The 25,287-nt window shown below is 63.1% G+C and overlaps 1 protein-coding gene across 1 annotated transcript in view; it reads left to right on the top strand.

Moving 5' to 3' along the window:
- LAMC1 (laminin subunit gamma 1) overlaps positions 1-25,287 on the top strand; it is a gene marked incomplete at its 5' end in the record, with an annotated part of 82,997 nt that continues 57,710 nt past the window's right edge. The window contains one exon of the mRNA XM_051841433.3: positions 1-1,075. Within this exon, the coding sequence (XP_051697393.3) occupies positions 1-1,075 (1,075 nt within the window). The remainder of the gene's footprint in view (positions 1,076-25,287) is intronic.

The raw sequence follows: 25,287 nt of genomic DNA on the forward strand, positions 1-25,287 counted from the left end.
TCACACTCTCACACCGTCTGCCACAATCACCGTCTCACACTCACAATCACACTGACGCACACCATCTCGCAACCACGGACGCACTCACCATCTCACTGTCACGCGCGCACTCACAGGCGCACTCCCGGCCCGGGGCTCGGCCCCGCGGGCCTAGTCCCCCACCCGAGCCCCGTGACTCAGCAGCCCCGAACAGGGCCGAGGAGCAGGCGGGGACGCCGAGGCCGCGCCCACGCCCGGGCCGAGCTCGCGGCGCCCCTCAGCCCCTCCCGGAGGACCCCGAGAAAGGCCGGGGCGGGGCGCAGGGTCCCCGCCGCCCCCGCCGCCCTCCCGGCATGCACCGCCCGCGCCCCTCCCCCTCCGCGCTCTGCCCGCGCCCCCCCATCCCTCGCCGCCCCCCCCTCCGCAGCGCCCCCGGCCCTGCCCCGGCGCCCCTCCCGACGCCGAGCGAGTGCGGGCTGCGCGCGGGGCGGGGGCGGGGGCGGGCGCGGGGCCGGGCCTGCGCTCCGCCCCTCCCCTCCCCTCCCCTCCCCTCCTCCTCCCGCGCCGACCCCACCCGCCTGCCGGCCCCACCCCCTGCTCTTCCTCCCGGCGCGCTCGGGCGGGCGCGGAGGTCGGGCCGGGTGGGCGCCGCGAGCGGAGGGCGCGGGCGCGGTGTGCGGGGCGCGGGGCGCGGGGCGGAGCGGCGGCGCGGACATGCGGGCCCGGGCGCTGTGGCCGGCGCTGGCCGTGCTGGCGGCGGCGGCGGCGGGCTGCGCGCGGGCGGCCATGGACGAGTGCGCGGACGAGCGCGGGCGGCCGCAGCGCTGCATGCCCGAGTTCGTCAACGCCGCCTTCAACGCCACGGTGGTGGCCACCAACACGTGCGGGAGCCCGCCCGAGGAGTACTGCGTGCAGACCGGGGTGACCGGGGTCACCAAGTCCTGCCACCTGTGCGACGCCGCGCAGCCGCACCTGCGGCACGGCGCCGCCTTCCTCACCGACTACAACAACCAGGCCGACACCACCTGGTGGCAGAGCCAGACCATGCTGGCCGGCGTGCAGTACCCCAGCGCCATCAACCTCACGCTGCACCTCGGTGAGCGCGGGGCCGGCGGGCCCGGGGCGGGAGGAGCGGCCGCCGGGCTGGCGGGGCGCGCGGGCCGAGCCCCGGGCAGCGCCTTCGCGGCGAGCTCCGTGGTGTCTGCGGCGGCTGCGCCCGAAGCGGGGCCCGAGGGGACAGCGGGCTCGGGCGAGGCGGGCGGCCTGGGCCTGCGCCCCTGCCCTTCGGCGCCCCGTCCCGGCTGCCCCGAGTTTGCACTGATTGAGAGTTCGGACGTCGACTCGCGGCTGCCGCGTGTGGCCGCCAGCGCCTCTGGGGTCTTGGGCTTTCCCGGAGGCGCCGCCGTGGGATGGGACTGGAAGTGGTGCGGCGCGGGCCGGAGGCGCGGACCTGGAGCGGCTGGGTGGCCGGCAGGCCGCAGGCCCCGCGTCCCGGCCGGCGCGTGCTCGGACCTGCCTCTGCGGGAAGACCCCTCCGTCCCGACCCCGGCCTCGCGGGGCCGAGCCTGGAGACCAGAGAGGCAGTGCGGCTGCTCCGCGCAGGGGCGGGTGAACTGCGGGCGCGGCCGTTAGCGGCTTGGGAAGATGGAGGCGAAATTACCCGCTCGGTCCGGATCGGAAGTGGTGTCCTGGAGGTGGGAGGCAGGAGATGCGTGCAGCCCGCTCTCCCTCCCCCTCTCCCCCCTTTCCCTCCCTCCCCCTTCCCTCTCTCCCTCTCCCCCCTTCCCTCCCTCCCCCTCTCCCCCCTTTCCCTCCCTCCCCCTTTCCTCTCTCCCTCTCCCCCCTTCCCTCCCTCCCCCTCTCCCCCTTTCCCTCTCCCCCTTTTCCCTCCCTCTCTCCTCCTTTCCCTCTCTCCCCCTCCCCCTTTCCCTCTCTCCCTCTCCCCCTTCCCTCTCTCCCTCTCCCCCCTTCCCTCTCTCCCTCTCCCCCTTCCCTCTCTCCCTCCCCCTTTCCCTCTCTCCCTCCCCCTCTCCCCCTTTCCCTCCCTCCCCCTTCCCTCTCTCCCCCCTTTCCCTCCCTCCCCCCTTTCCCTCTCTCCCTCTCCTTTCCCTCTCTCCCTCTCCCCCCTTTCCCTCCCTCCCTTTCCCTCCCCTCCCTCTTCCCCCCTCTCCCCCCCCTCAGTGACCGGGGTCCAGGCTGCGCTGCCCGGGCCGGCAGTGTGTGGCCGGCAGGCCAGGCTGCGTGCGCCCCTGTGTTTTGATTCTCAGCGAATTCCCTTCCTCCCTGCAGCCGCTCCCTGGGCTGTGGCTGTTTCCCACGGAGTCAGGGACCGTGTCGGCCGTGTGCAGCCATTGGCTGGTTTCACATACCCTCGGACAAGTGAGGCGTGCTTCCCAGGGTCCCGGGAGCCGCGTGCAGCCCCACCGGGCCGGCCTTTCTCTGGGGCAGACCTGGAAGGCAGCGCAGTCACACCAGCCGGGTCAGGCCACGCGGGAGTGGTCACTGAAACACGTGTGTTTCAGCCACGTTTTCGTAATACAGATGAAACAGAGCGTGTAAGGACACGGCGGCCAGGCGGCTCAGTCACACGCCCTTCAGACGTGGCCCCCGCAGGTGCAGATCCACGGCCACAGTCGTGCCCACGGGGGAGGTGTGCTGTGGCACGGACGCCTGTGGGGAGAAACCTCGGCCAGGCACCCCTGCCCAGAAAGTCTTTCTCATCCTGCCCCGGTTTGCGGGTGCTCCCTGCTGGCGTGGGTGGGTTCCGAGCCGTGGAGGGAGGCCGGGCAGCTGGCGGTCACGTGGCCACTGCGGACTGCCTCTTATCGGGGCTGTGGATGGATTGGGGGGCTGGCAGTCACGTGGCCACTGCGGACTGCCTCTTATCAGGGGCTGTGGATGGACTGGGGAGCTGGCAGTCACGTGGCCACTGCGGACTGCCTCTTATCGGGGGCTGTGGATGGACTGGGGGACGGGTCTGGTGCTTGGAGGATGGTCCTGTCCCTGCTAGAAGCAGACGGCTCTCGAGCGCAGAGCGGGGGCCGGGGTGGGTCTGCAGGCCGCTGGCGCTCCCGCAGTGAGCAGCGCCTGAGCCTGTGGGCGTGCTCAGGAGGCGGACGGAGATGGACGCCCAGCGCATGGACGCCCAGCGCGTTCTGTTCCCGGGCCCTCGCTGGGCTCCCCCTCCCCCACAGGCCTCACAAGGTGGGTGTGGCTGTCGCTGAGCCGCGCTGACTTCGCTGGTATTCCAGGGCCCGGGGACACTCTTGCCATGGCCTCTGAGGCCTGGTGTGCGACTGCAGGTTTCAACTTGAGTCTGCAAGTGGCCGCCCGCAGTGCCCCGGCCTCCCGCCGGCTCCATGCTTCTCGGGCATGCTGGGAGAAAGCCACCCCGGGGCGGGGGCAGGGCCCCTGTGGGGAGCAGTCTGTTTGAGGCTGAGCCCTCAGGAAGTTGGGTGCCCTCTGCTGAGAGCCCTGTCCCAGCCCTTGCTCTGGAGGTGGTGGTCACGCCCCCCATTGTCCTGGGCAGGGCCCCCAGGGGGGCCAGGCTGAGGCTGTGGGGAGGCCCCTGCCTCCTCCTCCCCCCCCCCCCCCCCCCCCCCCCGCTTGTCTCTGACAATCTCTGAAGAGGCTCTGGGGATTTCTCCAGGGCCACTCCCAGAGGCCTTTGCATCCCTGCTGGCTCAGAGAGGCCACCGCCTGGGCTTGTCCTGTCCCTGTCCTCCCAGGTTGCCACGCCCCGTCCTGCCTGCAGGCTCTGTGTTGCGTTTCTGGATTTGCCGTTCTCCAGGGCTGGAGGCCGCTGGCCAAGGTCCGTCTGGGTGTCTGAGGCCGTGTCCGTCAGTCCCGTGACCCAGCTCAGCGCTGTTGCGTGATGGGCAGTGGAGCTCCCGCTGCCTCCCGCACCGCGCTGACCGCCTCTGACCAGGGCTCCGCTCCCTGCCTCCCTCCTGACCTCTGCCCCCTGTGGGCGGCCTCTCGCCCCGGGGCGGTGGCAGTGCTGGCCTCACTGGTGGGCGGTCCTGCTGCTGCCCTGGCCGCAGGGTGGGAGCGGACGGTGATGCTCCTGACCCCTGGGGCTGGCCAATGTGAACATTTATTTATTTATTATTCATTTCAAAGAGGTGCAGAAAGAGAAGGAGAGAGAGAGAGAGGTCTTCCATCCTCTGGTTCACTCCCCAAATGGCTGCAATGGCCAGTGCTGGGCCAGGCTGAAGCCAGGAGCTTCATCCGAGTCTCCCACTTGCATGCTGGGCCACCTTCCACTGCTTTCCCAGGCTCATTCGCAGGCAGCTGGATCGGAAGTGGAGCGGCCAGCACTGTAGGCAGAGGCTTGGCCTTCTACTCCACAGCACTGGCCCCAGAGCTGGCCAGTTTGGATTCTTCTAATCAGCATTTTTGTTTCTGTTGTTATTATTATTACTATTATTATTTTTATCTGTTTCAAAGGCAGAGTGACAGAAAGAGGCCAGGAACTCCATCTGGGTCTCCATGTGGGGGCTGGGGCCCACACCCTTGGCCATCACCTCTGTCTCCAGGGTGCCCGTTACAGGAAGCCGGGTCAGTAGGGTGGGAGCTTGAACCCAGGCGGCCACACGCATTTTAGCCGGCTCCAGCCGCTTTGCCACACGCCCAGCCCGTCAGAGCCGGCTTCTAGCCTGTTTCTGTCCACGCGGCTCTTCATTTTCGTGAGGTGTTAGTTGTCGCTCCCCCTCTTCGTGGAGGAGCAACACAGGACCCTGCACTGTTCTTTCGTCTGCTCGGCCCTCCCCGGGTTTGCTGCTGGTTCTTCCCGGGTTGGCTACTATCCCTTCCACCTCCGTGGAAGGGCAGTTCCCCCTGGCCACATTCCCCACTTCCGCAGGGGAGCGGCACACCGCCGGCCGGCTCTCTGGGGGGCTGCACAGGTGTTCCTTCAGATGTTCCCCTTAGATGTTCCTGGTGCATGCCGTCTCTCTCCTCCTTTATAGTCCTCCTCCGCCAATCCTAACTCGGCTGCCCACACGCCGAGTACGCTGCTCTCCAATCAGGAGCAAGTCCTACAGTTTATTGGTTGAACTGGAGGCAGCTGGGTAGAAGCTGTTTTCTCCTCTCCCAGCGCCATATTGTAGGAGAGCAGATGCATAGAATAAGTCTTAATTCCAGTAACTCAGTCCAGTCCGGGCTGCTCCCCACAGTTAGTGGCTGATGTGGAGTGTGGTGCGTGGTTTCATTTCTGTCAGAACGCAGTGAGGCCTGGAGCGAGTGGATCAAGATCTGTGGCTGTCGTGGGAGAGAGCAGGCTCTGTCGGGCGTGGCGGGAGCCCGGGCGAGTGTCCTGAGGAAGCTGCTCGAGGGTTCTCACGCGAACGTTTGCTGAGGTTTTAGCGTCAATTTGGTTTCTTACGTGAGCACATTTTATTTAAAGCACACACGTGCTGCCATTGCTGAAATAGCTTTTTTTTTAAAAGATTCATTTATGTATTTGAAGGTGGAGTTACAGCGAGGCAGAGAGCGAGGGGAGGGTCTTCCATCCGCTGTTCACTCCCCAAGTGGCCACAATGACCAGAGCTGTGCTGATCCGAAGCCAGGAGCCAGGCGCTTCATCCGGGTCTCCCACGCAGGTGCAGGGGCCCAAGGACTTGGGCCATCTTCTGCTGCCTTCCCAGGCCACAGCAGAGAGCTGGATCAGAAGTGGAGCAGCCGGGACTCAAACTCACGCCCACATGGGATGCTGGCAGTGCAGGTGGCGGCTTTACCCGCTACGCCGCTGCGCCGGCCCCTGAAATGAACTCTTGAGGGGTCACAGGCAGGTGAGGGGACATTGCAGCAATGTCTCTGTTAAGTCTCCGCTGGGGGAGAGAAAGGCAGGGCTGTGGAGGGCACCCCAGGCAGAGGCTAAGGACAGGCAGGCCCCAGCCCAGCCCAGCCACACTGCTCTCCCGCTGTGGGTCGGGGTCTGGAAAAAGTGTCACTGTTTCCTGCAGAGCCGTTGTGTGCTTTTACTGCTTAGAATTCCTGAGGAAACTGAAAATGAGGATTAATCTGTGCAGAGGGTAGATTGCACGGTGCTGGGTGCTGCTCCTCACTGGGTGCTCAGTGCTGGGTGCTGCTCCTGACTAGAGTGCTGAGTGCTGGGTGCTGCTCCTCACTGGGGTGCTCAGAGTGCTGAGTGCTGGATACTGTTCCTCACTGGGTGCTGAGTGCTGGGTGCTGTTCCTCACTGGGTGCTGAGTGCTGGGTGCTGCTCCTTACTGGGGTGTTCAGTGCTGGGTGCTGCTCCTCACTGGGGTGCTCAAGGTGCTGAGTGCTGGGTACTGTTCCTCACTGGGTGCTCAGTGCTGGGTGCTGCTCCTCACTGGGGTGCTCAGGGTGCTTAGTGCTGGGTACTGTTCCTCACTGGGATGCTGAGTGCTGGGTGCTGAGTGCTGGGTGCTGCTCTCCACTGGGTGCTCAGTGCTGGTGCTGCTCCTCACTGGGTGCTGCTCCTCACTGGGTGCTCAGTGCTGAGTGCTGGTGCTGTGAGTGCCGGTCACTGTCCCAGGACCTTTGTGTGGTCCTGGTGGCATCCGCGGGTGGAGAGGGGTCAGTTCCCTCAGGCCTCGCACTGGCCAGTGCCCTGTGAGCCAGTGCTGGGCCCTGGAGGCCCGCCGTGGGCTCCTCGTGCGCAGCCTGAAGGAGCTGGGCCCACGCGCTCTGGTCCAGGGCCGGGGCCGGGACCAGCACCGGCGGTCTCCGCCCCTTCTTTGATTCCTGGTTTCCAGCTGTGCGGCCGCTTCCTGTGGCCCGCAGTCAACACTGGAGCTTTGTTCTTTGCATTTCTGTTGTCTTGTCCTCTTGCGCTGGGACACTGGTGGGATAGCAAACCCCTGGGTGACTGTAACTCCCAGGCCTGGGCCAGGCCGCAGCAGGAGCCTCTCCCGGTCTCCCCAGGGGTGCGGCCCGGCACTGGAGGGCCCCTCGTGTGTCGGCAGGCAGCTGGGTCGGGAGTGGAGCAGCCTAGCAGGGTGGGCTGTGCCCCTCTGGAGCGAGGCAGCAGGTCCTCACTGCGTCTGGGGAGCTGTGGTGCAGGGCCCTGGGCTGAGTCACCCACAGGGGTGCTGACTTCAGGAGGCAGAGTCTGAGGCCTCGTCCGTGGACTGCGTCCTCGGGAGCACCTGCCTGGCGCGGGCGAAGCCTGGGGCAGTCCGGGGAGCTGGCGGAAGCGGTGGCACTGGCTGGTGCTCTGTGGTTCCTGCGGTACACTGGGGCCTTGGGGGCGGGGCTTGAGTGCTGAGTGACACGAGGCAGGCCCAGCCCCTGGAGGGTGGCTCCTTGGAGCCCAGATGGGGCACCCGGCGCTCTGCTGCCCTGCGTTGGGGGGTGACCTGCACTGTGCCTGCGAAAGCTGCAGATCTGTCCTCAGTGGGAGAATTCGGGTTTCGGGTCCTTGTACTGGAGTTGTGGTTAACGCTTCTAGGAGTTCACTGGGTCTCAGAGCCTAGGCCTGGGCTCTGTGAGCGTCTGCTCCCAGGAGCAGTGCCCGGCCTATGTCCGGAAGGTGGCCGCATGGCTCACCGCCTCCACCGCGGTGCCTGGAGGGCCTGTGCTTCTGGTGAGAGCTGACCTTCCCGCCGCTCCCGCTCTGCTCAGGCCTGCAACGGCGCTCAGTCACTGTGTCCCAGAGCCACCTCTGTCGACGGCGCTCAGTCACCGTGGCCCAGAGCCACCTCTGCCAACGGCTCAGTCACCGTGTCCCAGAGCCGCCTCTGCCGACAGCGCAGTCACCGTGTCCCAGAGCAGCCTCTGCCGACGGTGCTCAGTCACCATGTCCCAGAGCCGCCTCTGCCGACGGTGCTCAGTCACCATGTCCTAGAGCCGCCTCTGCCATGGCACTCAGTCACCGTGTCCTAGAGCCGCCTCTGCCGACGGTGCTCAGTCACCATGTCCTAGAGCCGCCTCTGCCATGGCACTCAGTCACTGTGTCCTAGAGCCGCCTCTGCCAACAGTGCTCAGTCACCGTGTCCTAGAGCTGCCTCTGCCAACAGTGCTCAGTCACCGTGTCCTAGAGCTGCCTCTGCCAACAGTGCTCAGTCACCGTGTCCTAGAGCCGCCTCTGCCGACAGTGCAGTCACTGTGGCCCAGAGGCGCCTCTGCCGACGGCTCAGTCACCGTGTCCTAGAGCCACCTCTGCAGACAGTGCAGTCACCGTGTCCTAGAGCCGCCTCTGCCGACGGCTCAGTCACCGTGTCCCAGAGCCACCTCTGCTGACAGCGCAGTCACCGTGGCCCAGAGCCGCCTCTGCCGACAGCGCAGTCACCGTGGCCCAGAGTCGCCTCTGCCGACAGCGCAGTCACCGTGTCCCAGAGCCGCCTCTGCCGACAGCGCAGTCACCGTGGCCCAGAGCCGCCTCTGCCGACAGCGCAGTCACCGTGGCCCAGAGTCGCCTCTGCCGACGGCTCAGTCACCGCGACCCAGAGCATCTCCGTCTCCATCTCCATCTCCCTCTCCCAGGCCCAGGCCTCCTGCGTCCGCCTGATTTCCGTGTTTGCGAGTTTGTGACTCGGTCGTCGCGCGCCCCCTGCCTGGCTGGGCTGAGGCTGACCCCAGGCCGACGCGGCTGCAGGGGGTCTTTGCTGCTCCAGCCCCTCGGGAACCTGGCACTCAGCATTGGTTCTTCCGTTCAGGCAAACCCGAAGCTCCTCCTCCTGGAACCTGGAGCTTCACAGGTGGGCCCTGGCTGATCACGCCCTGCCCCTCTGCTTCCCTTAGACACATGCTAGTACACGTGTGTTCCCGTGAGTGTGTGGCCCAGTCACGCCACCTGCCAATACACGTGTGTGCCTCTGTGTGCGTGTGGTTCCATCATCACCCCGCCTGCGTACACGTGTGTGCCTCTGTGTGCGTGTGGCTCCATCATCACCCCGCCTGCGTACACGTGTGTGCCTCTGTGTGCCTGTGGCTCCGTCATCACCCCGCCTGCCTGTACACGTGTGTGCCTCTGTGTGCCTGTGGCTCCGTCATCACCCCGCCTGCCTGTACACGTGTGTGCCTCTGTGTGCCTGTGGCTCCGTCATCACCCCGCCTGCGTACACGTGTGTGCCTCTGTGTGCCTGTGGCTCCGTCATCACCCCGCCTGCGTACATGTGTGTGCCTCTGTGTGCGTGTGGCTCCGTCATCACCCCGCCTGCGTACACGTGTGTGCCTCTGTGTGTGTGTGGCTCCGTCATCACCCCGCCTTCCCGTACACGTGTGTGCCTCTGTGTGCGTGTGGCTCCGTCATCACCCCGCCTTCCCGTACACATGTGTGCGTGTGGCTGGGTCTTCAAGCTGCAGGCTCTGCCTTCCCTCCTGCGGAGGAGGCCGGTGGATGGCCCCACTGCCGTGCTGGGTGCTGGGTGCTGGGCGTGGGTGCCCCCTTGTTGCCAGTTGCTGGAGTTCAGAAGCGTGGACCCCGAGGGCGGCTGTGCAGCTTTGGCTTTCTGTAGGAGTGGGCGGTCCTTGGCGCATCCCGCGAGGCCGCCCGGCCTGTGGGGGGTGTGGAGGCAACGCCCGGGCTGAGTCAGATGCTGTTTTTGAGTTTTCCACTCACCAGCAGGGACTGGGAAGTGATGCAAACACAGATCCTAATAGAGGCAGGAAAATCTACCGCGGTCGGACGTCCAGAAAGGGGGAGGGCCTAGTGGTCACAGCGCCCCTGGCCCGTGCTAGAGGGCCCGGGTCGCAGCCCTGGCTCTGCTCCCAGCTCCGGCTCTGCTGATGCAGCCCTGGGGGCCAGGGCAGGTGCTGGCTCGCGTACTTGGGAGACCTGGGCTGAGTTGCCGGCTCCTGGCTTCCGCCTGGCGCAGCCCCCGCTGTTGTGGGCATTTGGGAGTGAACCAGAGCGCTCTCGTCTGCCTTTCAAGTTAAAAAGAAGATGCAAATGGCAGGTTGTTGGCGGTGTCAGGTGTTCTTTCCGGAAGTGGAGACTTTGGACCCTGGATCGTCACATGTGGCCGCTGCAATCTGTCCATGTCGCGCGCTGAATCCCCGGGCAGTGGGCTGGGAGGTGGGGCCTTCAGGGGCGCCTCCCATCCTTGCCGCGGGGTGGGCCTGCTACTGCGGTGAGGGGGAGCCCTGCTCCTGGGCCCTCCGGTGCCCGCTGCCCCTGGGACGTGGCAGGACACCCTCGCCAGCCACTGGCCTGCTCGGCCGGCAGAGCGGGAGGCGGACATGTTGCTGTCTGTAAATTACCCCAGTGGGTGGTGTTCCAGGTGGCGCCCATGGGAATGGCAAGATCCGGTGCGTAGGAGTGGAAGGAAGGTGTCCTGAGTGGATCCTGGTTCGCGCTGCTTAGTCTCTCGGCAGGCAGCCGCAGGTGCGGTTGCCCCGGGTCGGCAGTTCCCTGCGCACCTGCTCCTGCTCGGCCTCCTCCCGCGCCCGACTCTGGTGGGGGCTGTGACGTGGCCTCCCAGTGGCCCAGCTTTTTAGTGGTGGTGCTTTGAGTGGCAGGCTGAGATTGATGCCGCATCCTGGAGCTTTGTGGAGGTGGGCGGAGCAAGGGGCCGAGGATGAGAAGGGGGGGGTGTCCGAGTGTGTCCTTGGGCTGCCTTGGTCACGTGACCACCTCTCTGTGGGGAGGTGGTGTTGGGGGCGGCTCCGTGTGTAGCTTGGGATTTGCGGTCAGCACTCCAGGTAGGTGCGTGGGATAGAGAGCCTGCTGGCCGCTGCATTCTTAGGGTTTTCCGGATGAGGAACGTCTGGGAACATCTGTAACACAGCTGAGGTTAAACTTGTTTACTTTATCAGGACTGCTTTGGAGGCGCAAACGGGCGTGGCTTTGCCGTTGCCAGCGTTTGTGTGCCAACCCTGGCGGATGGGGGCCGCGCGGCTTTGTGGCCATTCCGCCAAGGCTTGCTGCAGACTTGCGTCCCTGCTGCGGCCCCCGTGCCCGGCACTGACCCTAGTGGTCAGTGCGGCCCCCCGCGTATGCACCGGCCCTGGCGTCGGGGAGGCAGGCCCGTCTGCAGGGCCGCATGTGCTCTGTGTGTCTGCCCAGGGCGGCGCTCTCTCTGCCTTCACTGTCGGCTGCTTGGGTCGGGAGATCCGTTTGGCAGCAGGTTTTTGTGTGACACCGGTGACTCCGGGCTGACGTTCCTGTGGGGAGAGTGGAGGCAGCTTGTCCCCGGGCGGGGGGCTCCAGAAGGAGCTCCGGAGGTTTCATTCCCACCCCTGGGGCCGTGTGGTGGCTCGGCTGGGCGGCCCTCTGCCGGGCCTGACTAAACAGGCCAGGGTCCCTGTGTCCCCTGCCCCCTGCTAACACACAGCTGTTCCGGCTCGCATCCCGTCGCGTCCAGCTGCCCGGCGGCTTCCCCAGGCCCCTTTTATGGTGAGGAGAGGACGCGGGCGATTGAATGCCCGAGCGTGTGCTTGTTCAAACAGGAAGTCCCGGGGAACAAAGAAGGGACAGGAAGGCATCCGCAGGGGACCGTCCAGGCGGCTCTGGGCCGCGCCCAGCTCCCAGCCCGGTTAGGGCTTAGTGCTAGTGCTCGGGGAGAAACGGGTGTGGCGTCGGTGGCAGTAACCACAGGAAGGGGCTCTGTCTCTGGGAGGAATGGCCTGGGTGGCACCGCGGCTGAGCCCTGGTGGGCAGCAGGTGGGCGTGGCAGGGGCCCAGGGGCTGGATTGACGCAGTCTTGACTGCTGAGCGGTGGCGGACGGGGAGACTGAGTCACAGGTCCCGGGCCTGCTCTCGGAGCCCAAGCACAGGGCGCTGCAGAGGCCGCACGAGCGTGGCCCCGCTGTCTGTGTGGCAGCCTCCGAGGGTCCTGCCATCCACGTGTGTCCTGATCTTGGAAGGTTAACAAGCAGGAGCCCTGGGTTCGTGGCACATGGGCGGGTTCTGTGGATGCCTCAGCCCAGGGTCCGGGCTGGCCACCTGGCCCGGGCACTGGCTTCCCTGCGTCTCTGCCCGCCTCCTTGTCGTCCCTGTGGGCTGGTGGAATTTCACCTGCCGCGGGCGCTTTGCTGGTTCTGACCCTCCTGCACCTGCACGGCCCCTGTCAGGTTTGTTTCCAGACCTCAGCGCGTGCCCGGCTGGGTGGGAGCGGGGAGCCTGCTGTCGACAAGGGAGCCCGCCGAGGACAAGGGAGCCCGCCGAGGACAAGGGGAGCCCACTGAGGACAAGGGAGCCCGCCGAGGACAAGGGAGCCCGCCGAGGACAAGGGAGCCCGCCGAGGACAAGGGAGCCCGCCGAGGACAAGGGGAGCCCGCCGAGGACAAGGGAGCCCGCCGAGGACAAGGGAGCCCGCCGAGGACAAGGGAGCCCGCCGAGGACAAGGGGAGCCCGCCGAGGACAAGGGAGCCCGCCGAGGACAAGGGAGCCCGCCGAGCACAAGGGGACCTGGTGGTGCCCCGATGTCACCCACTATCCAGTGAGACTCATGGGCCTGCGCCAGACCACCCAGCGGCCGTGTCCTGGGTGCGATCCTGCGGTTCAGGGACTGACCCAGCTGGGCTTCCAGAGCTTTTCGCTTGACTCGGCGTTCCCTCGCAGGTGGCAAATCCTTTTTTTTTTTTTTTTTTTTTTTTTTAAAGATTTATTTAACTTGAAAGGCAGAGTTACACACACACAGCAGAGGATAGGAGAGAGCTCTTCCATCTGCTGGGTCACTCCCCAGATGGCTGCAGTGGCCGGGGCTGGGCCAGGCGGAGGCCAGGAGCCTGGAGCTCCATCTGGGTCTCCTATGCGGGTGCAGGGCCCAGGCACTCGGGCCATCCTCCACTGCTTTCCCAGGACATAGCAGAGAGCCGGATCGGAAGAGGAGCAGCCGGGACTAGAACTGGCACCCATGTGGATGCTGGCGTCCCAGGCAGTGGCTTTTACCTGCCCCCCACAGCGCCCCGGCTCTGAGCCCTTTCTGGACTGAGAGTTAACCCTGTCACACAGCAGCAGGTGACGGGGGACGTCTGTCTTCCCTGGCTGCCCCCCCCACTCTTCTCCCACATCTGTTTAGGTTTGTGTTGTCGCAGGCGCCTCTGCGGGCGTCTTCGCGGGGTGGCTGTGGAGGGTCGCGCCAGCCCTGGGACCTCCGCTGGCGGTCACGACTCGGCAGCTTTTTTCCTTCGTCATTCTTGACCTGAGCAGAGTCCCTCACCTTTCACCCAGCCACGTCGTGTTGTCCTCTGGGTTTTATTGTCCCCGTTTATCCCTCGGGGCTGCGACGGGGCTGGTGTGGCCCTCGGAGGTCCCGCGCACCTGTTGTCCCCCGGATCTTTGTGATGTGTCCTTGTCTTGTTTCCCTGCCTGGCGCACTGTGCACTGCGGCTGGGAGCCCGAGGCGCTGCTCAGTCAGGGAGCAGGGGCGCTGGGTGGCTGTCTGGCACCGAAGACTCGGTCTGAGCACCACGGCTCTGGGGGTCTCGGGAGGGCTGCAGTCGCTGACCCGGCTTGGCGGGGGTCAGGTCTGCTTCTCGGAACTCCAGGTGTCCTGGACGGCAGTAACGCAGGCTTGCCTGAGGGGGACGGGGAGAGCCGGGCCCGCCGGGAGCTCTGTGCCTTCCAGGGCCGCGGGGCAGCTGCATGCCTTTCTTTTTTTAGGAGAGCAGTTTCTCAGAGCAGCCCTGGGTTCTGTCCGACTGCTGTAAAGTCCCGTGGGGTTGGTGTTCTGAGTGCTCTGAAGGGAGGTGAGGCTCCCTGACGCCTCCCTTGTCCCCCATGTCACCTGTGTGGAGTGAGAATCCGGCAGCGGTTTCACAGAGGCTGGAATTGGCCCCGGCCCCCCCCCCGGGGGGGGGGCTGCCCGGCGTGGGGGAGGGGCCGTGTGGTGCTGTGGGTGGAACCCGGCTGGCGAGGGTGCCGAGACAGAGAGCACGGAGCTGCCAGGACAGCCCCCGCCTCCTTGTCCTGTGCATGACGCTGAGGGCGGGCGCCCTCTGTCCCGTCTCTCCTGGGTGGCTGGGCCACTTCTGCTGTGTGCCGCCACTGGACAGGGCTCCCAGGCCTGCCCTGAGCAGGCGTCCCCCCACGCCTCGCTGCCATGTGCTCAGTCCACAGGTCCCCGGGGCTTGTGGCCTTGGAAGTCGCTCAGCTGGCTCTGGCTGCCTTGGTTTGCACGTGGCTGAACCGAGACCCGGGGAGTGGCAGTGGCCCGAGGTTGGCCGTCACTCCAGATGGGCGCCCACCTCCACGTGAGAGCCCAGGCCAGAAAGAAACAAAACAGGAAGCCCACGCAAGCCCGAGCCTCTCCTGGGTTGGTGTCCTGCACCCAGCCCTGCCCCTGTCCTGCCTCAGTGGGTCGAGGGGTGTTTGAGCCATGCTCTTATACGGTCTCAACACGGGATTGATTCTCCTGGGCCCAGCGTTGCGGTGCAGTGAGTTAAGCTGTCACTTGGACTGCTGGTATCCGTGTTGGTGCACCGGTTCTGGTCCCGGTCCCGGCTGCTCTGCTTCCGATCCAGCTCCAACGAACGCTCCTGGGAAGGCAGCAGAGGATGGCCCAAGGACTTGGGCCACTGTCACCCACGTGGGAAAGCTGGATGGAGTTCCTGGCTCCCAGCCTCTGGCTGGCTCAGCTCTGGCCATGTGCCTCTTTCTCTGCCTTTCAAATAAATGAATAAATCTTTAAGAGAAAAAGGTGGACTATCGTATATTCACCAAGCACCCCCTGTGAGCTTTGTGCCTTCCAGGAGGGAGCTGGGACCCCTGGGGAATGAGGGGAGCTTGCGCAGCGCCGAGGTCTGGGTCCCCTCACCTCCTCGTCCCGGGGGAAAGGCGTTGGGTGGTGGTAGGTGTTCTTATTCTGAGGCCACAGTGGTGCCCACCACATGGCTCTCTGGATGGGCCAGAACCTCCTGTGGCAGCCTCTCTGTCTGGGCACCGTCTTTGGCGTCACGACAGGCCAGGCTCCAGATGGACCGCGTTGTCTCTGTGTCCCTGAGCCGTGGAGACACAGCAGAGGCAGCCTGAGTGTGTGTGACACAGTACTCCACCGTCGCTTACCCTCTGTTGCTGTTTCTTTCTCCGCTTGTATAAATATCTGTAGACATCAAATGTGTTTTTGATGGAAGAGGGATCTGCCTTTGTTTGGCCAATAATAGCAGACTGCATCTCTTTCTAAAAATAAGTCGCTGGGTATTTCCAAGCCTTCTAGAAGGAGGCGCCTCATTCTCTCGCGATGTGGGAGACCATTTATTTTTTGTCTGTGATGTAGTTTTCCAAAAGTGCCTGTACTGGCGGCTTCACTTCTGTTCTAAACACAGCCGTTCCAGGTCTGGTCTGAGGCCTGCTCCGGGGTGTGTGGATGTGGGGGCGTGGCTGACGGCATGTCACACCTGCGGCCGGGGGCCTTTGCCTCTGACGCACCCCCCTGCCTGGCGGGCGCACATTCAAGTCTGGTCCTGCTGCTTCGCCGCTGCTGGTTGATGGGGGAGACTGGTTCTGTTTCCTCTCCCCGGGGAGCCCTGGCTGAGGTGAAGAGTGGTGGGTTTTGTGAGGGGTCTGGTGTGTGTGTGCGTTGTTAGAAAACGTGGGCCGGCAGCCACCTTCCAGTCTCCTTGTTCAGATACATCTTAGCTGAGTTCCTGTAGCGCCTTCTGTCCCCGCAGGTAAATAGTTCCTCTCCACTCATACAGTGCTTCTTGTTAGCCAGATCATCTCCCAAGACTGTTTATGTAGCCTGGAAATAGTTCTTGTGTCTGTGGGTGTCCTGAGAACTTTCCAGAAAACATCCAGGAATCTGCCCACCAGGAATCTGCCCACCTACTTGGTTTCCCTGGAGGGACAGAGAAGGTGATTAATGCAGGAGGCGCTGTGGGCACGAGGGCACACGCGTGTTTATGTTTTAAAGGAGGGCCCGCCAGCCACCGCCTGAGCCCGGCAAGGCGCTCTCTGCCGTCGCTCTGCTTCCCTAATGGTGAGATTTTCTCCTGGGGTCTCGAAGGCAGAAGACGCTCAGGAGAGATGGCTGGGCCGGGGCAGGACCCACGCTGCCCTCTGGCCCCGGAAATCGGGCGTGGCCGATAGCTTCCGTGGCTCTCCCTGCAGCCACCGGGAGCAGCGTGGCCTCCGTTCGTTTGTGTCTTCACTGCTGCGAGCTGTGTTTGCAGACAGGGATGGTGACCGTTGAGCGTGGCCGGCCCGGGAGGGGTCCTGAGTGGGAGGCAGGCAGTAGTGGGAGTGGCCCTCGAGAGCCCCTCGCAGTTCCTCAGCTCAGCCTGTTTCCCGAAACTCCCCCAGCCAGGGTGGGTGACTTGCCGGGGTGAGTCAGCAGCTCTCCGTGGCCACCCTGAGCGCTTCCCAGGGTAGATGGACCAGAGAGACCAGGGCAGTGCCGGTGGGACGAGGGGATCCATCAGGAGCCGGGGAAGCCAGGAGGGACGGGGGACCCCCAGTGCCCCTGCAGGGCAGAGCTGAGAGCCTCGCATCTGAGCACGCCGCCCTACGCTTCAGGCTCTCCTCCTTGGCACCAGCACTGCTCCCGCTCTGTGCTGACTCCTGCCAGGCCTGGAACTCGGATGCGCCGCCCTCCTGTGTTCTGCCGGGGCCATCCAGCCCCTTCTGTGGGCTCTGTTGCCCAGGCACCAGCCCTTCCCTGCTGCTGCTGTTTTGCCACAGTTGCCTGTGAGTGTCCAGCTTGTGTCTGCACATCTGACTCACTCAGTCATGCTCGTATTCCTGGGGTCGAGGACGGGGCCGAGTCACGTCTGTGTTCCAGACGCCTGCAGGTGCCCCTAGATGCCTGCATGACCGGATGAGTGAGAGAAGCAGAAATAGAGAGGCTCGCCTGAGCGACGCCAGCGGGACATCCTTGATTCCAAGTCTGAGCAGCAGCGTGACGCTGCAAGTGACGGGCCGCAGTCAGGACACAGGCGTGTGCATGTGACACAGAATCCTGGTGTCTGCGTGCGAGCACGAAGCATGACGAAGCGTGGATGGAGTCCGTGTGGAGACGCGCTGTGCATGCCAGCACTCCCGGTCAGAGAAATGTCAGTGCGGTCTCGCACACGCTGGCCTCACATGGGACTCTCGGCTTGTGCATCAGTGGGGACAAAGCCCAGCATGTGAAAGTGCCATGGTTTTGGTGGGACGTGGAGGGGGCTGGGTAGGGGCCGTGTGCAGCAGAGGCTTGTTTGAGACAGACAGAAGACGCACACCCAGGTTGAACCGTGTGACAAGAGGGGCCCTTGGAGCTGGTGGCTAGGGAGGCAACGTGGTCAGAGAGCAGAGGGCAAGGTCACCCGGTGGCCAGAGGGCTTGGGCCGGAACAGCGGGTCAGGTGACGCGGCGAGACGAGGCTGGAAGTGTTCACAGCACACGCAGCCTCGGGTGTGCGCCTTCCCCTGCCCCGCTCGGCAGCGCCCCCTCAGACCCGCGCATGGGGCTCACAGTTTGTTTTGCCAAGGCCGCCCCTCGTCCTCCAGGAGTGCAGTTCTCTCCACCTGAATCCTGAACCTGCACTGAGGGCTGAAGGGGAGCGCAAGTGCCCTCAGCAGCCGCCCGGCTCTGAGCTGGTCGGGGCTTCTGGGAGCTGGCCCCCCGGGCCCCCGTTCGGCTGCCCGATCTGAGAAGTTCTGTCCGGCCCAGGTGTCTCTGTAAGGTCCCTCTCCGCGGGTTGTGAAGGACGGCAGCGGGAGTTCCGGGCAGACGTGGGTTTGCTGGGAGTTTCTGTGTTGATTGAACGGACCAGTTCCCTGGACGTGGAAGGGAAGGCCGGTGAGAGCTTTCCTGTCCCTGGCTGGGCCGCTCAGACGTGGCTCGTCTCGCCTGTGCGCAGGGGCTGGTCGAGTACCTGGACGAGCTGCCTTATTAGGGAAGCCAAGGCTGTGGGCCACTGCTGCCACTCCTCTCTGCACGACTGAGCAGAGCGGGGCAGGAAAGGAAGCCATGTCTTTTCAGGACCCGTCTGCTGTTTGCCTCTGCACGTTGGTAGCAGAGCCCCCTGCCCAGAGAGATGGGTGGAGTGGGGCTTCGCTGTGTACACGTATTGCACGCGGTGCACTGGATTTCATCTGTGTATTCTGTTTGCAAAACACAAGTTCAAAGTCATGTGGATATGAAAATTCTAATAGCTGCTTTCTGGCTGCATCAATATTATTTACGATGTTTTCTTGTCAGAACATTCTTGTCAGAACACGCTGGAAGTCACATTTGGGTCTTTAAACCACTAGCTTTCTGAGCGGCTTGTTCTGAATTTCAGGGTAGCATTCGGCTGCACTGATCCAGAAAACCTGAAGGATTATCAGTAAGCACTTGGGTTAAAGTTGATTGCCAGGCCCGTGGGGGGCCACCCGAGTTCTCGCAGTTGTGTCCAAGTGAACGCGTTCCTGCCGATCTCAGCGTCGGGGGCCTGGAGCTCGCTTGCTCAGCAAGATGGGCCAGTCGGTGCTTGTGTTTCATTTCAGAGACAGGCAGTGAAGGAAGCTTAGCAACAGGAGTGATATTTTAAAAGATTTATTTATTTATTTGAAAGGCAGAGCGGGAGAGAGAGAAAGATCTTTCATTCGCTGGTTCATTCCTCAAATGCCTGCAACAGCCAGGGCTGGGCCCGGCTGAAGCCAGGAGCCTGGTGTCTGGTCTCCCACGTGGATGTCAGGGGCCCAAGTACTTTCACCTTCCACTTCCTTCTGAGGTGCATTCTTAGGGAGCTGGATCGGAGGTGGAGCAGTGGGGACTTGAACCGGCACTCCTATGGATGCTAACATGCTAAGTGGTAGCTTAACTCACTGTGCCACAACCCCAGGCCCAACCACAGTGATTTTTTTTAAAAGCTGTTGACATATTAAGACAGCACATTGCAAAAAGCAAACCCAGGTCTGGAAAAAAAAAAAAAAAAAAAAAGGTTGAAATTGTTATGTGTGAGGCCAGTGCTGTGGCGCAGTAGGTTAATCCTCCGCTTGCAGCACCGGCATCTATATGGGCACCGGTTCGAGTCCTGGCTGCTCCTCTTCTGATCCAGCTCTCTGCTATGGCCTGGGAAAGCAGTAGAAGATGGCCCAAGAGCTTGGGCCCTGCACCCATGTGGGAGACTGGAGGAAGCTCCTGGCTCCTGGCTTCGGATCAGTGCAGCCCCGGCCGTTGCGGCCAACTGGGGAGTGAACCAGCGGACGGAAGACCTTTTCTTTCTGTCTCTCCTTCTCATTGTCTGTAACTCTTTCAAATAAATAAATAAAATCTTAAAAAAAAAAAAAAAAGAAATTGTTATGTGTGGGTGTAGCCCCCCGGATGGTGAGTCCTTGAGGAGCTGCCTAGTAACCCTGACCACTTCCAGGGTGAGATCCGCCCTTCTGAGAGGTGCTGGCATCTGACGTTCAGCATCGACTGTTAGAACTGACCACTGGACCTGACCATGAGAACTGACCGCTAGACCTGACCACGAGAACTGACTGCTAGACCTGACCACGAGAACTGACTGCTAGACCTGACCATGAGAACTGACTGCTAGACCTGACCACTAGAATATTCTCTTTTTTTTTGTCAGGCAGAGTGGACAGTGAGAGAGAGAGACAGGGAGAAAGGTCTTCCTTTGCCGTTGGTTCACCCTCCAATGGCCGGCGCGCTGAGGCCGGCACACCGCGCTGATCTGAAGGCAGGAGCCAGGTGCTTCTCCTGGTCTCCCATGGGGTGCAGGGCCCAAGGACTTGGGCCATCCTCCACTGCACTCCCTGGCCACAGCAGAGAGCTGGCCTGGAAGAGGGGCAACCGGGACAGAATCCGGCGCCCCGACCGGGACTAGAACCTGGTGTGCCGGCGCCACAAGGCGGAGGATTAGCCTAGTGAGCCGCGGCGTCAGCCCTGACCACTAGAATGACGAGAACTGGCCATTGGATCTGACCATGAGAAATGACAGCTAGGACTGGCCACTGGATCTGACCATGAGAACTGGTCATGAGAGCTGACCATGAGACCTGTGTCTGCGAGTTGCCTTTCAGGGACCATGTTGCTCCTGTGACCTTTCCTATCACAGTGCCCTCTAGGCCAGGGTCCCCCAAGTCTGCCTCCTTTGGCTTCTACAGAAGCTAGCATGAAGGAGGCCCCCTGTCTCGTCAGCTCAGGCGATTAGAGTTCAGTCAGCTCCCATATTGAAGGGGCCCGCCCAGTGCCAGCATGCGCTCATGCTGGATTCCCCGGTGTGGTTGTGAGACTATTGTGCATTTTATTCCCATGATGCCTTGCTCATCCATCCTACGTGGTGCAGTTTTTCCTTTTTTAAAAAGACTGACCTATTTAAGGCAGAGCTACAGAGTGAGTGAGTGAGAGATCTTCCATCTACTGGAGAAAGAGAGAAGTAGAGATAGAGATCGGTCTCGTCATCTGCCGGTTCACTCCCCAAATGGCTGCAGCAACCAGGGCAGGGCTGGTCCAGACCGAAGTCAAGAGCCATGAACTCCGTCTGGGTCTCCCACGTGAGTGGCAGGGGCCCAAGTACTTGAACCATATTCTGCTGCTTTCCCTGGTGCGTTAGCAGGGAGCTGGATCAGAAGTGGAGCATCTGAGACTTGAACTGGAGCTCATATGGGAGACCAAGTGTCCCGGCTGGCGGCTTAACCCTCTAGCCACCAAACTGGCAATCCATGATCCAGTTTTCTATCTTTTGTTGGATGTTTGCTTCTAATGTGGATCATTTGTGGCAATTTACTTTGTTTCTTTGAGTTTTTTTTTTTTTTTTAAGATTTTACTTATTTATTTGAGAGGGAGAGACAGAGAGAAAGGTCTTCCTTCCATTGGTTCACTCCCCAGATGGCCGCAATGGCTGGAGCTGTGCCGATCCAAAGCCAGGAGCCAGGTGCTTCTTCCCAGTCTCCCATGCGGGTGCAGGGGCCCAAGGACTTGGGCCATCTTCTACTGCTTTCCCAGGCCACAGCAGAGAGCTGGATTGGAATAGGAGCAGCCGGGACTAGAACTGGTGCCCAAATGGGATGCCGGCGCCGCAGGCAGAGGATTAACCTACTGCGCTATGGCACCGGCCCCGTGGTGATTTACTTTGAATGACAGAGTACTTATATTTTTATTGTCAGGCTGTAACCATAACAGAGAGTAATACGCAAAGGTTGAAATCCATTATTAAAGTGTCAGAAGCCAAGTGGCTGAAGCTCAGCAGTGCACAGGGGCCGCTCGAGCTGAGGCAGGTGCGTGCACCCTCTCCCTGTCATTGGGTGGGACAAGGTCGGCAGTGATAGTGAGTGTTCACTGCAGGTCTTGGACTGAGTTTACAGGAAGACGAGCGCGTGGGATACCTAAGTAAGGGCACCATGATCAGAAATACCACACGAGGAAGGAGAGTTTGTCCAAGGTCTGCATGAAAACGAGATAATTGTGTGAGCTATTGCAGCTGATGGTCCACATTTTACGTGTAATACATTGAAAATGTGTGTATTGGTTCAGGCTCTCCAGAGAGACAGGCCCAGTGGGGTAAGTGGGATATACGTTGATGTACGCATCCCCCAGGGGTTCTACATACATCGAGAGTTTAGTTAGCTCACATGACATTGGGGCTGACGTGTCTGACATTTGTAGGACAGACCAGCAGGCTGAAGCTGGCGGAGAGTGGATGCTGCTGGGACTTTGGCCAGGGTTTCTGCGGTACAGTCTGGGGACAGAATCCCTTCTTCGGGGACCTAAGACTTTGCTCTGAAGGCCGCTGACAGGACGAGGCCTACCCGCTGTGGAAGGTCCCTCGCTTCACTCGGAGTCGGCGGCTTCCGGTCAGTCCTGTCACGGCCCTGTTCGCGGGACTTTGACCGTTCTCAAGCACGGGCTCTGAGAAGAGCGGAGAGTGCAGGGGCAGCGTGGACGTGAACGCCACGTGGAGGACGTGGAGGTGGAGCTGGGCAGCGTGGGTTCAGTGTGCGTGCCTTTGGCCAAGTTTCTTGACCTGGAGTCTGGGTTTGCGCATTTGTAAAGTTAGACGTGACCTCACCGGGCTACTCTTAAGTCCACGAGGGAAAGTCTGTCCTCCAGGGGAGCACGCCTGTGGGATGACTGCGTGGGAGTGAGTCTCAGCCAGGCTTCATGATCGCTTGGGGTTCCCTCCAAGTCGTCTGCACAGTGCCTGGCACGCGGGGGGTGCTGAGTGCATCCGGGTGGTTTAAGGGGCACCTCTCAGCTTACTCCCTTTCTGAGGGGCTACAGTGGACGCCCCGGGAGGGGTGACGGGGACGCGGGCTGAGGCGCTGTCCTGAAAGCCTCTCCGGCGTGGGCGCTGAGCTGGGCTTGCTGTACTCACGGGCGTGTGATTCCCTGAGGCTGGCATTACAGGGAAGTCTGTCCCAAGGGTCCGCCGTAGCTTACGTTTCGGTTGGGAAGCGGTGTTTGCGCAGTGGGATTGTATTTTCCAGTAAGGCTTTAAAGCAATCACGATCTTACGTCCTTCCTACGCGGGACCTTGTCAGGCACCGCGAGGACCTGGTGCTAGGCTCTGGGATTTTTCTCAGAAATAGACAACCTTCGACCCATTACACTGTTCCGTCTTGCTTTAGGTCCTTTGGCTTGGTCGGTGCAGTGTGAAAGCGCTCGTCCTCATTAGGGGAGAAGCCCGCTGTACCCCCCGGGGTTGACCACTCTGCTGCAAAACTCAGTTGGCGCATCTTCCTTGCCGCAGCGCCCTGTCTGCTGGCCCCCGCGGCGTGGGGAGCTCGATGCCAGCAGCCCTCTGGCTCTTGCGTGGCTCGTGGGGGTGACCGTGGCGTCGCGGTGTGGGGCACCATGGCGGCAGGGAGGACTTGGTAGGAGCTCGTGCATGGTGCTCTGTGGTGAAAGCGAGGGCAGGAAGATGGCGTGCTTTGCAGCTGTCCGTCCTGAAGACGAGGGCCTTGGGGCCCAGCGTCCCGGGGCCAGCAGGTCAGCCCAGCGTCGCTCCCTGTGAGACCTGGCGCCGGGCCAGGCTCGCCTGCGGGTACCGAGTTTCAGCACCCAACCCATTGTGGAGTGTGCCTTCTGTAGAAGCCTGCCCCAAAGCCTGTTGCCTAAGTGCGCGTGCGCTGTCTGGTGCGGGCGCACGATGACGCGGGACCCTGCGCACCTGGAGCAGAAACCGGGGTTTGTGGTGCGCTGCGGGGCCGGGGCTGTCGCGTGCGGTTCGCCCCGAGGGCCCGCGGCGGGCTCCCCTCTAACGAAGGCTGGCGCCGAGCTAACCCGCGCCCACATCCCCGGCGTGGGACAGCCCGTGGCGCTTCGCCTCACGTTTTGCCAAAGAGTTGGCGTGAACTTGAAAATCCCAACCAGGAGGGCCTGGTTAAAGAGCCTCTCCGACGGCAGACTCCGAGGGGCTTCCTCGCTGAGGGAAATGCGGGAACACCCGGCACGCGTGCGCCCCCGCACCCACCAATGAGGAGAAAGCGTGGGAACATCCGGCACGCGTGCCCCCCCGCACCCACCAATGAGGAGAAAGCGCGGGAACACCCAGCACGCGTGCGCCCCTGCGCCCACCAATGAGGAGAAAGCGTGGGAATACCCGGCACGCGTGCGCCCCCGCGCCCGCCACTGAGGAGAAAGCGCGGGAATAGCTGGCACGCATGCGCCCCCGTGCCCGCGGCTGAGGAGAAAGCGCGGGAACACCCGGCACGCGTGCGCCCCCGTGCCCGCCGCTGAGGAGAAAGCGCGGGAATAGCTGGCACGCATGCGCCCCCGTGCCCGCGGCTGAGGAGAAAGCGCGGGAACACCCAGCACGCATGCGCCCCGGAGCCCCGGTGCCGCACACGCGCAGAGGCTTGCGGGTGCCATGCTTTCGTCTCCCCTTGAGTCCCCTCGTGACGGTCCCATTGCTGCGTTCCTCGGGCAGGTGTGCGCTGTGACCCGCCCTTAGGGCGGTCTGGGGAATTTCGGGAATCCCTACCTGCGTCTGTCCCTGCTGCGCACACCGTCGGCGCCGGCCCGGGGTCTCTCCCGCCGCAGCCCCCAGGTCCCGGGCCGGCGTGCCCCCTGCGCGTGTCGCCCCCGACTCGCCTGAGCAGCGGGCCCGAGCACGCAGAGCTGGCGCTGCGGAGGCTGCGGGCCTGGCGGGGGCCGTGAACGCGGTGGGCGCCGTTGCTGTTCTGAGGGACGTGGCGGGGGTGACGGGGCAGGCTTCCGTTGTGCTGTTAGGCGTCGTCGAAAATGACCGCCGACCTTCGCTCGGCTGAGCTGTTTGTGTTTCTCTGTGTTAACGATGCACGTGTGTGAATGGCGGGTTTGCGGGGAGGCGGGGACTGGATGCATCTGACACGCGCTGGCTCCCTCCCAGAGGCCCGCGACGGCTGGCGCTGCCCGGGCCGAACCGGGGCTGGAACCCTCTCCTGGTCCCGCAGGGGCGGCGGGGCCCAGGCCCGTGCGGCGTTCTTGGGCCTCCCAGGGCGTGCGTCGCAGAGCTGCAGCAGGCGAGCTGGGCGTTGAGCGCAGGCGTTGACGTGGCTGTGGGCAGGGGTGTCAGCCACGGGCCGCAGTCCCGCCTTGTGCCTGGCACCTCCAGGGCGCAGCGGGCAGTGTTGGCTCCTTGGGCTGGCCAGGGCCCTTGGGCACTGGCGTCCTCGGGACGCCTGTGTGTCGGCGGCTACCCCAGGATGTGAGCCTCCCCGGTGTGCTCCGGCTTGTGAGCGGTGTGACGGCGACGGCTGCTCACCGGCGTGAAGGGGAGCGTTAAAGTGTGGGTCACGTCCTGAGCTTGTGCAGCGGGAGGCCCGGGAGAGGCAAACCCAGGCCCTTGTCCACAGGAGGTCCCGGTCCAGTTCGTGGTGTTCAGTCTCCTCTGTCCCCGTCCTGATGGATCTGGAGCAGGGGCGTGGGGGGCCGGGGTCGGGGCTGGGCGTCAGAGTGGAGCACGGGCCCGTGGGAGTCTCGGGTGTGTGCCTGCAGCAGCCACTCCGAGTCTAGGGCTGCTCCCGGCACCCGCGCCCGCGCCGGTCCCCTGTGCAGCCTGGGTGCTGTGTCCTGTAGGCTTTTTTAAAAAATATTTGAGAGGTAGAGTTACAGAGACAGAGAGGGAGAGACAGAGAGATCTTCCTTCCGTTGGTTCACTCCCCAGATGGCCGCAACAGCCAGAGCTGCACTAATCTGAAGCCAGGAGCCAGGAGCTTCTTCTGGGTCTCCCTCAGGGTGCGGGGCCCCAAGCACTTGGGCCATCCTCCACTGCTTTCCCAGGCCACAGTAGAGAGCTGGATTGGAAGAGGAGCAGCCAGGACTAGAACCGGTGCCCGTATGGGATGCCGGCCCTGCAGGTGTAGGCCCAGCCCACCACGCCGCAGCGCTGGCCTCTGTCCTGTCTGTGGACGTTCTAAAGCAGGCTCTGAAGGTAGCCACCACTAGTGGTCCTCAGCTTCTACCAGAACCAGAAGTAGAGCGAGGTGGGAAGGAAGGGCTTTCCAGGTAGACGGTGGGTGGGAGGAGGGCGGCCTTGCTGA

The sequence above is a fragment of the Oryctolagus cuniculus genome, chromosome 13, assembly GCF_051225735.1.
Source record: "Oryctolagus cuniculus isolate XC-2025 breed Fujian yellow rabbit chromosome 13, ASM5122573v1, whole genome shotgun sequence".
NCBI classification, from domain to species: Eukaryota; Metazoa; Chordata; class Mammalia; order Lagomorpha; family Leporidae; genus Oryctolagus; species Oryctolagus cuniculus.